This window comes from Oncorhynchus nerka, linkage group LG11, assembly GCF_034236695.1.
Source record: "Oncorhynchus nerka isolate Pitt River linkage group LG11, Oner_Uvic_2.0, whole genome shotgun sequence".
NCBI lineage: Eukaryota > Metazoa > Chordata > Actinopteri > Salmoniformes > Salmonidae > Oncorhynchus > Oncorhynchus nerka.
Window position 1 is genome coordinate 17,512,626 of NC_088406.1, and position 16,523 is coordinate 17,529,148.

At 49.6% G+C, this 16,523-nt stretch overlaps 1 protein-coding gene across 1 annotated transcript in view; it reads left to right on the forward strand.

The window, feature by feature from the left end:
- LOC115126446 (NADPH oxidase 4) overlaps positions 1-16,523 on the forward strand; it is a 57,638-nt gene that overhangs the window by 28,228 nt on the left and 12,887 nt on the right. The window contains exon 14 of the mRNA XM_065024268.1: positions 10,468-10,549. Coding sequence (XP_064880340.1) covers positions 10,468-10,549 — 82 coding nt within the window. The remainder of the gene's footprint in view (positions 1-10,467; positions 10,550-16,523) is intronic.

The following is a 16,523-nucleotide window of genomic DNA, read 5'->3' on the forward strand; positions in this document are numbered from 1 at the left end:
CACACACACACACACACACACACACACACACACACACACACTCACACACACACACACACACACACACACACACACACACACACACACACACACACACACACACACACACACACACACACACAAACACACAACACAGTGGATCTCCTGCACATCCTCCCTAAGCTCCAGGGACAGCCTGTACCATCTCATAAATGACAGAATTTGGGAGGGGGGGTTTGTTTTAACCCCCTTCTCATCTTTGCTTGGGAGAATCCATTTCCGGAGGCTTCTGTAAGCTGATGGCTAACATGGAGAGCAGTATTAGAAGCAGTATTAGTACAGGGTTCTAAGAGCTAACATGGCTCCAGCAGTATTAGTACAGGGTTCTAAGAACTAACATGGCTCTAGTAGTATTAGTACAGGGTTTCTAAGAGCTAACATGGCTCCAGCAGTATTAGTACAGGGTTCTAAGAGCTAACATGGCTCTAGCAGTATTAGTACATTTACATTTACATTTAAGTCATTTAGCAGACGCTCTTATCCAGAGCGACTTACAAATTGGTGCAGAGGGTTCTAAGAGCTAACATGGCTCTAGCAGTATTAGTGCAGGGTTCTAAGAGCTAACATGGCTCTAGCATTATTAGTACAGGGTTCTAAGAGCTAACATGGCTCTAGCAGTATTAGTGCAGGGTTCTAAGAGCTAACATGGCTCTAGCAGTATTAGTGCAGGGTTCTAAGAGCTAACATGGCTCCAGCAGTATTAGTACAGGGTTCTAAGAGCTAACATGGCTCTAGCAGTATTAGTAGAGGGTTCTAAGAGCTAACATGGCTCTAGCAGTATTAGTGCAGGGTTCTAAGAGCTAACATGGCTCTAGCATTATTAGTACAGGGTTCTAAGAGCTAACATGGCTCTAGCAGTATTAGTGCAGGGTTCTAAGAGCTAACATGGCTCTAGCAGTATTAGTACAGGGTTCTAAGAGCAAACATTGCTCTAGCATTATTAGTGCAGCGTTCTGAGGGCTAACATAGTTCTAGCAGTGGCTCTAACATGACTCTACAGCCAGTCCTACCACAACCCCAAACAAGCTACAGTACAGCCAGTCCTACCACAACCCTGAACAGGCTACAGTACAGCTAGTGCTACCACAACCCCAAACAAGCTACAGTACTGCTAGTCCTACCACAATCCCAAACAAGCTACAGTACTGCTAGTCCTACCACAACCCCAAACAAGCTACAGTACTGCTTGTCCTACCACAACCCCAAACAAGCTACAGTACTGCTAGTCCTACCACAACCCCAAACAAGCTACAGTATAGCTAGTCCTACCACAACCCCATACAAGCTACAGTACTGCTAGTCCTACCACAACCCCATACAAGCTACAGTACAGCCAGTCCTACCACAACCCCAAACAAGCTACAGTACAGCCAGTCCTACCACAACCCCATACAAGCTACAGTACAGCTAGTCCTACCACAACCCCAAACAAGCTACAGTACAGCCAGTCCTCCCACAACCCTGAACAGGCTACAGTACAGCTAGTCCTACCACAACCCCAAACAAGCTACAGTACTGCTAGTCCTACCACAACCCCAAACAAGCTACAGTACTGCTAGTCCTACCACAACCCCAAACAAGCTACAGTACTGCTTGTCCTACCACAACCCCAAACAAGCTACAGTACTGCTAGTCCTACCACAACCCCAAACAAGCTACAGTATAGCTAGTCCTACCACAACCCCAAACAAGCTACAGTACAGCCAGTCCTCCCACAACCATGAACAAGCTACAGTACAGCCAGTCCTACCACAACCCCAAACAAGCTACAGTACTGCCAGTCCTACCACAACCCCAAACAAGCTACAGTACAGCCAGTCCTACCACAACCCCAAACAAGCTACAGTACTGCCAGTCCTACCACAACCCCAAACAAGCTACAGTACAGCCAGTCCTACCACAACCCCAAACAAGCTACAGTACAGCTAGTCCTACCATAACCCCATACAAGCTACAGTACAGCCAGTCCTACCACAACCCCAAACAGGCTACAGTACTGCTAGTTCTACCACAACCCCAAACAAGCTACAGTACAGCCAGTCCTACCAAATCCCCAAACAAGCTACAGTACTGCCAGTCCTACCACAACCCCAAACAAGCTACAGTACAGCCAGTCCTACCACAACCCCAAACAAGCTACAGTACAGCTAGTCCTACCATAACCCCATACAAGCTACAGTACAGCCAATCCTACCACAACCCTGAACAGGCTACAGTACAGATAGTCCTACCACAACCCCAAACAAGCTACAGTACTGCTAGTCCTACCACAACCCCAAACAAGCTACAGTACTGGTACTCCTACCACAACCCCAAACAAGCTACAGTACAGCCAGTCTTACCACAACCCCAAACAAGCTACAGTACTGCTAGTCCTACCACAACCCCAAACAAGCTACAGTACTGCTACTCCTACCACAACCCCAAACAAGCTACAGTACAGCCAGTCCTACCACAACCCCAAACAAGCTACAGTACTGCTAGTCCTACCACAACCCCAAACAAGCTACAGTACTGCTAGTCCTACCTCAACCATGAACAAGCTACAGTACTGCTAGTCCTACCACAACCCCAAACAAGCTACAGTACAGCTAGTCCTACCACAACCCCAAACAAGCTACAGTACAGCCAGTCCTACCACAACCCCAAAAAAGCTACAGTACTGCTAGTCCTACCACAACCCCAAACAAGCTACAGTACAGCTAGTCCTACCACAACCCCAAACAAGCTACAGTACAGCTAGTCCTACCACAACCCCATACAACCTACAGTACAGCCAGTCCTACCACAACCCCAAACAAGCTACAGTACTGCTAGTCCTACCACAACCCCATACAAGCTACGGTACAGCCATTCCTACCACAACCCTGAACAAGCTACAGTACTGCTAGTCCTACCATAACCCCATACAAGCTACAGTACAGCCAGTCCTACCACAACCCCAAACAAGCTACAGTACTGCCAGTCCTACCACAACCCCAAACAAGCTACAGTACTGCCAGTCCTACCATAACCCCAAACAAGCTACAGTACTGCCAGTCCTACCACAACCCCATACAAGCTACAGTACAGCTAGTCCTACCACAACCCCATACAAGCTACAGTCAGCTAGTCCTACCACAACCCCAAACAAGCTACAGTACAGCTAGTCCTACCACAACCCCATACAACCTACAGTACAGCCAGTCCTACCACAACCCCAAACAAGCTACAGTACAGCTAGTCCTACCACAACCCCAACAAGCTACAGTACAGCCAGTCCTACCACAACCCTGAACAAACTACAGTACTGCCAGTCCAACCACAACCCCAAACAAGCTACAGTACTGCTAGTCCTACCACAACCCCAAACAAGCTACAGTACTGCCAGTCCTACCACAACCCCATACAAGCTACAGTCAGCTAGTCCTACCACAACCCCATACAAGCTACAGTACTGCTAGTCCTACCACAACCCCAAACAAGCTACAGTACTGCTAGTCCTACCACAACCCCATACAAGCTACAGTCAGCTAGTCCTACCACAACCCCAAACAAGCTACAGTAGTGCTAGTCCTACCACAACCCCAAACAAGCTACAGTACTGCTAGTCCTATCACAACCCCATACAAGCTACAGTCAGCTAGTCCTACCACAACCCCAAACAAGCTACAGTACAGCCAGTCCTACCACAACCCCAAACAAGCTACAGTACTGCTAGTCCTACCACCACCATGAACAAGCTACAGTACTGCTAGTCCTATCACAACCCCATACAAGCTACAGTACTGCTAGTCCTACCACAACCCCAAACAGGCTACAGTACAGCCAGTCCTACCACAACCCCAAACAAGCTACAGAACTGCTAGTCCTACCACAACCCCATACAACCTACAGTACAGCTAGTCCTACCACAACCCCATACAAGCTACAGTACTGCTAGTCCTTCCACAACCCCAAACAAGCTACAGTACTGCTTGTCCTACCACAACCCCAAACAAGCTACAGTACTGCTAGTCCTACCACAACCCCAAACAAGCTACAGTATAGCTAGTCCTACCACAACCCCATACAAGCTACAGTACTGCTAGTCCTACCACAACCCCATACAAGCTACAGTACAGCCAGTCCTACCACAACCCCAAACAAGCTACAGTACAGCCAGTCCTACCACAACCCCAAACAAGCTACAGTACAGCTAGTCCTACCACAACCCCAAACAAGCTACAGTACAGCCAGTCCTCCCACAACCCTGAACAGGCTACAGTACAGCTAGTCCTACCACAACCCCAAACAAGCTACAGTACTGCTAGTCCTACCACAACCCCAAACAAGCTACAGTACTGCTAGTCCTACCGCAACCCCAAACAAGCTACAGTACTGCTTGTCCTACCACAACCCCAAACATGCTACAGTACTGCTAGTCCTACCACAACCCCAAACAAGCTACAGTATAGCTAGTCCTACCACAACCCCATACAAGCTACAGTACTGCTAGTCCTACCACAACCCCATACAAGCTACAGTACAGCCAGTCCTACCACAATCCCAAACAAGCTACAGTACAGCCAGTCCTACCACAACCCCAAACAAGCTACAGTACAGCTAGTCCTACCACAACCCCAAACAAGCTACAGTACAGCCAGTCCTCCCACAACCATGAACAAGCTACAGTACAGCCAGTCCTACCACAACCCCAAACAAGCTACAGTACTGCCAGTCCTACCACAACCCCAAACAAGCTACAGTACAGCCAGTCCTACCACAACCCCAAACAAGCTACAGTACTGCCAGTCCTACCACAACCCCAAACAAGCTACAGTACAGCCAGTCCTACCACAACCCCAAACAAGCTACAGTACAGCTAGTCCTACCATAACCCCATACAAGCTACAGTACAGCCAGTCCTACCACAACCCCGAACAGGCTACAGTACTGCTAGTTCTACCACAACCCCAAACAAGCTACAGTACAGCCAGTCCTACCAAATCCCCAAACAAGCTACAGTACTGCCAGTTCTACCACAACCCCAAACAAGCTACAGTACAGCCAGTCCTACCACAACCCCAAACAAGCTACAGTACAGCTAGTCCTACCATAACCCCATACAAGCTACAGTACAGCCAATCCTACCACAACCCTGAACAGGCTACAGTACAGATAGTCCTACCACAACCCCAAACAAGCTACAGTACTGCTAGTCCTACCACAACCCCAAACAAGCTACAGTACTGGTACTCCTACCACAACCCCAAACAAGCTACAGTACAGCCAGTCCTACCACAACCCCAAACAAGCTACAGTACTGCTAGTCCTACCACAACCCCAAACAAGCTACAGTACAGCCAGTCCTACCACAACCCCAAACAAGCTACAGTACTGCTAGTCCTACCACAACCCCAAACAGGCTACCGTACAGCTAGTCCTACCACAACCCCAAACAAGCTACAGTACTGCTAGTCCTACCTCAACCATGAACAAGCTACAGTACTGCTAGTCCTACCACAACCCCAAACAAGCTACAGTACAGCTAGTCCTACCACAACCCCAAACAAGCTACAGTACAGCCAGTCCTACCACAACCCCAAAAAAGCTACAGTACTGCTAGTCCTACCACAACCCCAAACAAGCTACAGTACAGCTAGTCCTACCACAACCCCAAACAAGCTACAGTACAGCTAGTCTTACCACAACCCCATACAACCTACAGTACAGCCAGTCCTACCACAACCCCAAACAAGCTACAGTACTGCTAGTCCTACCACAACCCCATACAAGCTACGGTACAGCCATTCCTACCACAACCCTGAACATGCTACAGTACTGCTAGTCCTACCATAACCCCATACAAGCTACAGTACAGCCAGTCCTACCACAACCCCAAACAAGCTACAGTACTGCCAGTCCTACCACAACCCCAAACAAGCTACAGTACTGCCAGTCCTACCATAACCCCAAACAAGCTACAGTACTGCCAGTCCTACCACAACCCCATACAAGCTACAGTACAGCTAGTCCTACCACAACCCCAAACAAGCTACAGTACTGCCAGTCCTACCACAACCCCATACAAGCTACAGTCAGCTAGTCCTACCACAACCCCATACAAGCTACAGTACTGCTAGTCCTACCACAACCCCAAACAAGCTACAGTACAGCTAGTCCTACCACAACCCCAAACAAGCTACAGTACAGCTAGTCCTACCACAACCCCAACAAGCTACAGTACAGCCAGTCCTACCACAACCCTGAACAAACTACAGTACTGCCAGTCCAACCACAACCCCAAACAAGCTACAGTACTGCTAGTCCTACCACAACCCCAAACAAGCTACAGTACTGCCAGTCCTACCACAACCCCATACAAGCTACAGTCAGCTAGTCCTACCACAACCCCATACAAGCTACAGTACTGCTAGTCCTACCACAACCCCAAACAAGCTACAGTACTGCTAGTCCTACCACAACCCCATACAAGCTACAGTCAGCTAGTCCTACCACAACCCCAAACAAGCTACAGTAGTGCTAGTCCTACCACAACCCCAAACAAGCTACAGTACTGCTAGTCCTATCACAACCCCATACAAGCTACAGTCAGCTAGTCCTACCACAACCCCAAACAAGCTACAGTACAGCCAGTCCTACCACAACCCCAAACAAGCTACAGTACTGCTAGTCCTACCACAACCATGAACAAGCTACAGTACTGCTAGTCCTATCACAACCCCATACAAGCTACAGTACTGCTAGTCCTACCACAACCCCATACAACCTACAGTACTGCCAGTCCTACCACAACCCCAAACAAGCTACAGTACAGCCAGTCCTACCACAACCCCAAACAAGCTACAGTACAGCTAGTCCTACCACAACCCCAAACAAGCTACAGTACAGCCAGTCCTCCCACAACCCTGAACAGGCTACAGTACAGCTAGTCCTACCACAACCCCAAACAAGCTACAGTACTGCTAGTCCTACCACAACCCCAAACAAGCTACAGTACTGCTAGTCCTACCGCAACCCCAAACAAGCTACAGTACTGCTTGTCCTACCACAACCCCAAACATGCTACAGTACTGCTAGTCCTACCACAACCCCAAACAAGCTACAGTATAGCTAGTCCTACCACAACCCCATACAAGCTACAGTACTGCTAGTCCTACCACAACCCCATACAAGCTACAGTACAGCCAGTCCTACCACAATCCCAAACAAGCTACAGTACAGCCAGTCCTACCACAACCCCAAACAAGCTACAGTACAGCTAGTCCTACCACAACCCCAAACAAGCTACAGTACAGCCAGTCCTCCCACAACCATGAACAAGCTACAGTACAGCCAGTCCTACCACAACCCCAAACAAGCTACAGTACTGCCAGTCCTACCACAACCCCAAACAAGCTACAGTACAGCCAGTCCTACCACAACCCCAAACAAGCTACAGTACTGCCAGTCCTACCACAACCCCAAACAAGCTACAGTACAGCCAGTCCTACCACAACCCCAAACAAGCTACAGTACAGCTAGTCCTACCATAACCCCATACAAGCTACAGTACAGCCAGTCCTACCACAACCCCGAACAGGCTACAGTACTGCTAGTTCTACCACAACCCCAAACAAGCTACAGTACAGCCAGTCCTACCAAATCCCCAAACAAGCTACAGTACTGCCAGTTCTACCACAACCCCAAACAAGCTACAGTACAGCCAGTCCTACCACAACCCCAAACAAGCTACAGTACAGCTAGTCCTACCATAACCCCATACAAGCTACAGTACAGCCAATCCTACCACAACCCTGAACAGGCTACAGTACAGATAGTCCTACCACAACCCCAAACAAGCTACAGTACTGCTAGTCCTACCACAACCCCAAACAAGCTACAGTACTGGTACTCCTACCACAACCCCAAACAAGCTACAGTACAGCCAGTCCTACCACAACCCCAAACAAGCTACAGTACTGCTAGTCCTACCACAACCCCAAACAAGCTACAGTACAGCCAGTCCTACCACAACCCCAAACAAGCTACAGTACTGCTAGTCCTACCACAACCCCAAACAGGCTACCGTACAGCTAGTCCTACCACAACCCCAAACAAGCTACAGTACTGCTAGTCCTACCTCAACCATGAACAAGCTACAGTACTGCTAGTCCTACCACAACCCCAAACAAGCTACAGTACAGCTAGTCCTACCACAACCCCAAACAAGCTACAGTACAGCCAGTCCTACCACAACCCCAAAAAGCTACAGTACTGCTAGTCCTACCACAACCCCAAACAAGCTACAGTACAGCTAGTCCTACCACAACCCCAAACAAGCTACAGTACAGCTAGTCTTACCACAACCCCATACAACCTACAGTACAGCCAGTCCTACCACAACCCCAAACAAGCTACAGTACTGCTAGTCCTACCACAACCCCATACAAGCTACGGTACAGCCATTCCTACCACAACCCTGAACATGCTACAGTACTGCTAGTCCTACCATAACCCCATACAAGCTACAGTACAGCCAGTCCTACCACAACCCCAAACAAGCTACAGTACTGCCAGTCCTACCACAACCCCAAACAAGCTACAGTACTGCCAGTCCTACCATAACCCCAAACAAGCTACAGTACTGCCAGTCCTACCACAACCCCATACAAGCTACAGTACAGCTAGTCCTACCACAACCCCAAACAAGCTACAGTACTGCCAGTCCTACCACAACCCCATACAAGCTACAGTCAGCTAGTCCTACCACAACCCCATACAAGCTACAGTACTGCTAGTCCTACCACAACCCCAAACAAGCTACAGTACAGCTAGTCCTACCACAACCCCAAACAAGCTACAGTACAGCTAGTCCTACCACAACCCCAACAAGCTACAGTACAGCCAGTCCTACCACAACCCTGAACAAACTACAGTACTGCCAGTCCAACCACAACCCCAAACAAGCTACAGTACTGCTAGTCCTACCACAACCCCAAACAAGCTACAGTACTGCCAGTCCTACCACAACCCCATACAAGCTACAGTCAGCTAGTCCTACCACAACCCCATACAAGCTACAGTACTGCTAGTCCTACCACAACCCCAAACAAGCTACAGTACTGCTAGTCCTACCACAACCCCATACAAGCTACAGTCAGCTAGTCCTACCACAACCCCAAACAAGCTACAGTAGTGCTAGTCCTACCACAACCCCAAACAAGCTACAGTACTGCTAGTCCTATCACAACCCCATACAAGCTACAGTCAGCTAGTCCTACCACAACCCCAAACAAGCTACAGTACAGCCAGTCCTACCACAACCCCAAACAAGCTACAGTACTGCTAGTCCTACCACAACCATGAACAAGCTACAGTACTGCTAGTCCTATCACAACCCCATACAAGCTACAGTACTGCTAGTCCTACCACAACCCCATACAACCTACAGTACTGCCAGTCCTACCACAACCCCAAACAAGCTACAGTACTGCTAGTCCTACCACAACCCCAAACAAGCTACAGTACTGCTAGTCCTACCACAACCCCAAACAGGCTACAGTACAGCCAGTCCTACCACAACCCCAAACAAGCTACAGTACTGCTAGTCCTACCACAACCCCATACAACCTACAGTACAGCTAGTCCTACCACAACCCCATACAAGCTACAGTACTGCTAGTCCTTCCACAACCCCATACAACCTACAGTACTGCTAGTCCTACCATAACCCCATACAAGCTACAGTACTGCTAGTCCTACCACAACCCCAAACAAGCTACAGTACAGCCAGTCCTACCACAACCCCATACAACCTACCCCATACAACCTGTCTGTTCTCCCCCTCTCGTCTCATGCCTTGTCGTGTCTGTTCTCCCCCTCTCGTCTCATGCCTTGTCGTGTCTGTTCTCCCCCTCTCGTCTCATGCCTTGTCGTGTCTGTTCTCCCCTCTCGTCTCATGCCTTGTCGTGTCTGTTCTCCCCCTCTCGTCTCATGCCTTGTCGTGTCTGTTCTCCCCCTCTCGTCTCATGCCTTGTCGTGTCTGTTCTCCCCTCTCGTCTCATGCCTTGTCGTGTCTTTTCTCCCCCTCTCGTCTCATGCCTTGTCGTGTCTGTTCTCCCCCTCTCGTCTCATGCCTTGTCGTGTCTGTTCTCCCCCTCTCGTCTCATGCCTTGTCGTGTCTGTTCTCCCCCTCTCATCTCATGCCTTGTCGTGTCTGTTCTCCCCCTCTCGTCTCATGCCTTGTCGTGTCTGTTCTCCCCCTCTCGTCTCATGCCTTGTCGTGTCTGTTCTCCCCCTCTCGTCTCATGCCTTGTCGTGTCTGTTCTCCCCCTCTCGTCTCATGCCTTGTCGTGTCTGTTCTCCCCCTCTCGTCTCATGCCTTGTCCTGTCTGTTCTCCTTTTTCTTCACTCTCCTCCTCCACCTCCATCTTTTTTATTTTGTCTCATTCCTCTCTTTTTCAGAACGTTTTACAGAGCTATTGCTTCCTGATCCGGGAGCCGAGTCAGAGATCCTACCCATGGTGCAACAGAGGAGATACCCAAAGTAGGTTTGACCCTGTGAGTGTGTGGGCGTGAGTGCCTACATTCCTAGAAATCAAAGGTGCTATCTAGAACCTAAAAGGGTTCTTCAGCTGTCCCAATAGGAGAACCCGTTAAGGAAACTTTTTCGGTTCCAGGTAGAATCCTTTTCAGTTCTATGTAGAACTGTCAACAGAGGGTCCTACATGGAACCCAAAAGGATTCTACCTAGAACCAAAAAGGGTTATCCTATGGGGACAGCTGTAGAACCTTATGGAACCATTTTCTAAGAGTGTAGGCATGTGTGTGTGGTAGAAGTAGTATAGTGTGCTAGTAGACCTTGGTAAGTCATTGTGAACTCAGGGGGCGTCAGCTTTGAGAGAGAGAGGTCAGAATTCAGAGAGTTAGAGGGGAGTGGGGATAGAGGGACTCTATCTAGGAACACACAGTCACACACGCACACGCGCGCACACACACACAGACACACACACACACACCCATGCACACACACACACACCACTATATCTCTTGTCTTACCTCAGTAATGCAGCTGACATGATTTCCCATGAAGGCTCAGAATCACACAGAGGGGCAAAGTTTATGACCCTCTGACCCCTGCCCTCACACCCTTCCTGATGTATGTTTATGTGTGTCTGTCAATGTGTGTATGTGTCTGTGTGTGTGAGGCTCATCAACTTTTTTGGTCTGTGGGCTGTGCTTAGTTGGGATCTGCACTTGTGATAGCATCCCCCATCTGACCAAACAACCTGGTCCAGATTCTCATCGTCACAGGTGTGTGTGTGCTCTCTAGACTGTTTTCCCTTTCTCATTCTCCTCTTGTTTTTCTTTCTTTCTTCTCACTCTTCCTCCCATCTCCTTCCTCTCTCTCACCTCCCATCTCTATCTCTCTCTCTGCTGTAGGGTTAGGGGGTGTTTATCAGCTCTGAGAATCCTCCCATCTCCTTCCTCTCTCTCACCTCCCATCTCTATCTCTCTCTCTGCTGTAGGGTTAGGGGGTGTTTATCAGCTCTGAGAATCCCCCATCTCCTTCCTCTCTCTCACCTCCCATCTCTATCTCTCTCTCTGCTGTAGGGTTAGGGGGTGTTTATCAGCTCTGAGAATCCTCCCATCTCCTTCCTCTCTCTCACCTCCCATCTCTATCTCTCTCTCTGCTGTAGGGTTAGGGGGTGTTTATCAGCTCTGAGAATCCCCCCATCTCCTTCCTCTCTCTCACCTCCCATCTCTATCTCTCTCTCTGCTGTAGGGTTAGGGGTGTTTATCAGCTCTGAGAATCCTCCCATCTCCTTCCTCTCTCTCACCTCCCATCTCTATCTCTCTCTCTGCTGTAGGGTTAGGGGTGTTTATCAGCTCTGAGAATCCCCCATCTCCTTCCTCTCTCTCACCTCCCATCTCTATCTCTCTCTCTGCTGTAGGGTTAGGGGGTGTTTATCAGCTCTGAGAATCCTCCCATCTCCTTCCTCTCTCTCACCTCCCATCTCTATCTCTCTCTCTGCTGTAGGGTTAGGGGTGTTTATCAGCTCTGAGAATCCCCCATCTCCTTCCTCTCTCTCACCTCCCATCTCTATCTCTCTCTCTGCTGTAGGGTTAGGGGGTGTTTATCAGCTCTGAGAATCCTCCCATCTCCTTCCTCTCTCTCACCTCCCATCTCTATCTCTCTCTCTGCTGTAGGGTTAGGGGGTGTTTATCAGCTCTGAGAATCCTCCCATCTCCTTCCTCTCTCTCACCTCCCATCTCTATCTCTCTCTCTGCTGTAGGGTTAGGGGTGTTTATCAGCTCTGAGAATCCTCCCATCTCCTTCCTCTCTCTCACCTCCCATCTCTATCTCTCTCTCTGCTGTAGGGTTAGGGGTGTTTATCAGCTCTGAGAATCCTCCCATCTCCTTCCTCTCTCTCACCTCCCATCTCTATCTCTCTCTGCTGTAGGGTTAGGGGTGTTTATCAGCTCTGAGAATCCTCCCATCTCCTTCCTCTCTCTCACCTCCCATCTCTATCTCTCTCTCTGCTGTAGGGTTAGGGGTGTTTATCAGCTCTGAGAATCCTCCCATCTCCTTCCTCTCTCTCACCTCCCATCTCTATCTCTCTCTCTGCTGTAGGGTTAGGGGTGTTTATCAGCTCTGAGAATCCTCCCATCTCCTTCCTCTCTCTCACCTCCCATCTCTATCTCTCTCTCTGCTGTAGGGTTAGGGGTGTTTATCAGCTCTGAGAATCCTCCCATCTCCTTCCTCTCTCTCACCTCCCATCTCTATCTCTCTCTCTGCTGTAGGGTTAGGGGGTGTTTATCAGCTCTGAGAATCCTCCCATCTCCTTCCTCTCTCTCACCTCCCATCTCTATCTCTCTCTGCTGTAGGGTTAGGGGTGTTTATCAGCTCTGAGAATCCTCCCATCTCCTTCCTCTCTCTCACCTCCCATCTCTATCTCTCTCTCTGCTGTAGGGTTAGGGGTGTTTATCAGCTCTGAGAATCCTCCCATCTCCTTCCTCTCTCTCACCTCCCATCTCTATCTCTCTCTGCTGTAGGGTTAGGGGTGTTTATCAGCTCTGAGAATCCTCCCATCTCCTTCCTCTCTCTCACCTCCCATCTCTATCTCTCTCTCTGCTGTAGGGTTAGGGGTGTTTATCAGCTCTGAGAATCCTCCCATCTCCTTCCTCTCTCTCACCTCCCATCTCTCCCATCTCCTTCCTCTCTCTGCTGTAGGGTTAGGGGTGTTTATCAGCTCTGAGAATCCTCCCATCTCCTTCCTCTCTCTCACCTCCCATCTCTATCTCTCTCTGCTGTAGGGTTAGGGGTGTTTATCAGCTCTGAGAATCCTCCCATCTCCTTCCTCTCTCTCACCTCCCATCTCTATCTCTCTCTCTGCTGTAGGGTTAGGGGTGTTTATCAGCTCTGAGAATCCTCCCATCTCCTTCCTCTCTCTCACCTCCCATCTCTATCTCTCTCTCTGCTGTAGGGTTAGGGGTGTTTATCAGCTCTGAGAATCCTCCCATCTCCTTCCTCTCTCTCACCTCCCATCTCTATCTCTCTCTCTGCTGTAGGGTTAGGGGGTGTTTATCAGCTCTGAGAATCCTCCCATCTCCTTCCTCTCTCTCACCTCCCATCTCTATCTCTCTGCTGTAGGGTTAGGGGTGTTTATCAGCTCTGAGAATCCTCCCATCTCCTTCCTCTCTCTCACCTCCCATCTCTATCTCTCTCTCTGCTGTAGGGTTAGGGGTGTTTATCAGCTCTGAGAATCCTCCCATCTCCTTCCTCTCTCTCACCTCCCATCTCTATCTCTCTCTCTGCTGTAGGGTTAGGGGTGTTTATCAGCTCTGAGAATCCTCCCATCTCCTTCCTCTCTCTCACCTCCCATCTCTATCTCTCTCTCTGCTGTAGGGTTAGGGGGTGTTTATCAGCTCTGAGAATCCTCCCATCTCCTTCCTCTCTCTCACCTCCCATCTCTATCTCTCTCTCTGCTGTAGGGTTAGGGGTGTTTATCAGCTCTGAGAATCCTCCCATCTCCTTCCTCTCTCTCACCTCCCATCTCTATCTCTCTCTCTGCTGTAGGGTTAGGGGTGTTTATCAGCTCTGAGAATCCTCCCATCTCCTTCCTCTCTCTCACCTCCCATCTCTATCTCTCTCTCTGCTGTAGGGTTAGGGGGTGTTTATCAGCTCTGAGAATCCTCCCATCTCCTTCCTCTCTCTCACCTCCCATCTCTATCTCTCTCTCTGCTGTAGGGTTAGGGGTGTTTATCAGCTCTGAGAATCCTCCCATCTCCTTCCTCTCTCTCACCTCCCATCTCTATCTCTCTCTCTGCTGTAGGGTTAGGGGTGTTTATCAGCTCTGAGAATCCTCCCATCTCCTTCCTCTCTCTCACCTCCCATCTCTATCTCTCTCTCTGCTGTAGGGTTAGGGGTGTTTATCAGCTCTGAGAATCCTCCCATCTCCCATCTCTATCTCTCTCTCTGCTGTAGGGTTAGGGGTGTTTATCAGCTCTGAGAATCCTCCCATCTCCTACCTCCCATCTCTATCTCTCTCTCTGCTGTAGGGTTAGGGGTGTTTATCAGCTCTGAGAATCCTCCCATCTCCTTCCTCTCTCTCACCTCCCATCTCTATCTCTCTCTCTGCTGTAGGGTTAGGGGTGTTTATCAGCTCTGAGAATCCTCCCATCTCCTTCCTCTCTCTCACCTCCCATCTCTATCTCTCTCTCTGCTGTAGGGTTAGGGGGTGTTTATCAGCTCTGAGAATCCTCCCATCTCCTTCCTCTCTCTCACCTCCCATCTCTATCTCTCTCTCTGCTGTAGGGTTAGGGGTGTTTATCAGCTCTGCTGTAGGGTTAGGGGTGTTTATCAGCTCTGAGAATCCTCCCATCTCCTTCCTCTCTCTCACCTCCCATCTCTATCTCTCTCTCTGCTGTAGGGTTCCCATCTCTATCTCTCTCTCTGGGGGTGTTTTATCAGCTCTGAGAATCCTCCCATCTCCTTCCTCTCTCTCACCTCCCATCTCTATCTCTCTCTCTGCTGTAGGGTTAGGGGTGTTTATCAGCTCTGAGAATCCTCCCATCTCCTTCCTCTCTCTCACCTCCCATCTCTATCTCTCTCTCTGCTGTAGGGTTAGGGGTGTTTATCAGCTCTGAGAATCCTCCCATCTCCTTCCTCTCTCTCACCTCCCATCTCTATCTCTCTCTCTGCTGTAGGGTTAGGGGTGTTTATCAGCTCTGAGAATCCTCCCATCTCCTTCCTCTCTCTCACCTCCCATCTCTATCTCTCTCTCTGCTGTAGGGTTAGGGGTGTTTATCAGCTCTGAGAATCCTCCCATCTCCTTCCTCTCTCTCACCTCCCATCTCTATCTCTCTCTCTGCTGTAGGGTTAGGGGGTGTTTATCAGCTCTGAGAATCCTCCCATCTCCTTCCTCTCTCTCACCTCCCATCTCTATCTCTCTCTCTGCTGTAGGGTTAGGGGGTGTTTATCAGCTCTGAGAATCCTCCCATCTCCTTCCTCTCTCTCACCTCCCATCTCTATCTCTCTCTCTGCTGTAGGGTTAGGGGGTGTTTATCAGCTCTGAGAATCCTCCCATCTCCTTCCTCTCTCTGCTGTAGGGTTAGGGGGTGTTTATCAGCTCTGAGAATCCTCCCATCTCTATCTCTCTCTCTGCTGTAGGGTTAGGGGGTGTTTATCAGCTCTGAGAATCCTCCCATCTCCTTCCTCTCTCTCACCTCCCATCTCTATCTCTCTCTGCTGTAGGGTTAGGGGTGTTTATCAGCTCTGAGAATCCTCCCATCTCCTTCCTCTCTCTCACCTCCCATCTCTATCTCCCATCTCTATCTCTCTCTGCTGTAGGGTTAGGGGTGTTTATCAGCTCTGAGAATCCTCCCATCTCCTTCCTCTCTCTGCTGTAGGGTTAGGGGGTGTTTATCAGCTCTGAGAATCCTCCCATCTCCTTCCTCTCTCTGCTGTAGGGTTAGGGGGTGTTTATCAGCTCTGAGAATCCTCCCATCTCCTTCCTCTCTCTCACCTCCCATCTCTATCTCTCTCTCTGCTGTAGGGTTAGGGGGTGTTTATCAGCTCTGAGAATCCTCCCATCTCCTTCCTCTCTCTCACCTCCCATCTCTATCTCTCTCTCTGCTGTAGGGTTAGGGGTGTTTATCAGCTCTGAGAATCCTCCCATCTCCTTCCTCTCTCTCACCTCCCTCCCATCTCTATCTCTCTCTCTGCTGTAGGGTTAGGGGTGTTTATCAGCTCTGAGAATCCTCCCATCTCCTTCCTCTCTCTCACCTCCCATCTCTATCTCTCTCTCTGCTGTAGGGTTAGGGGTGTTTATCAGCTCTGAGAATCCTCCCATCTCCTTCTCTCTCACCTCCATCTCTGCTGTAGGGTTAGGGGTGTTTATCAGCTCTGAGAATCCTCCCCTTCCTCTCTCCTTCCCTCCCATCTCTATCTCTCTCTCTGTAGGGTTAGGGGTGTTTATCAGCTCTGAGAATCCTCCCATCCCTTCTCTCTCTCACCT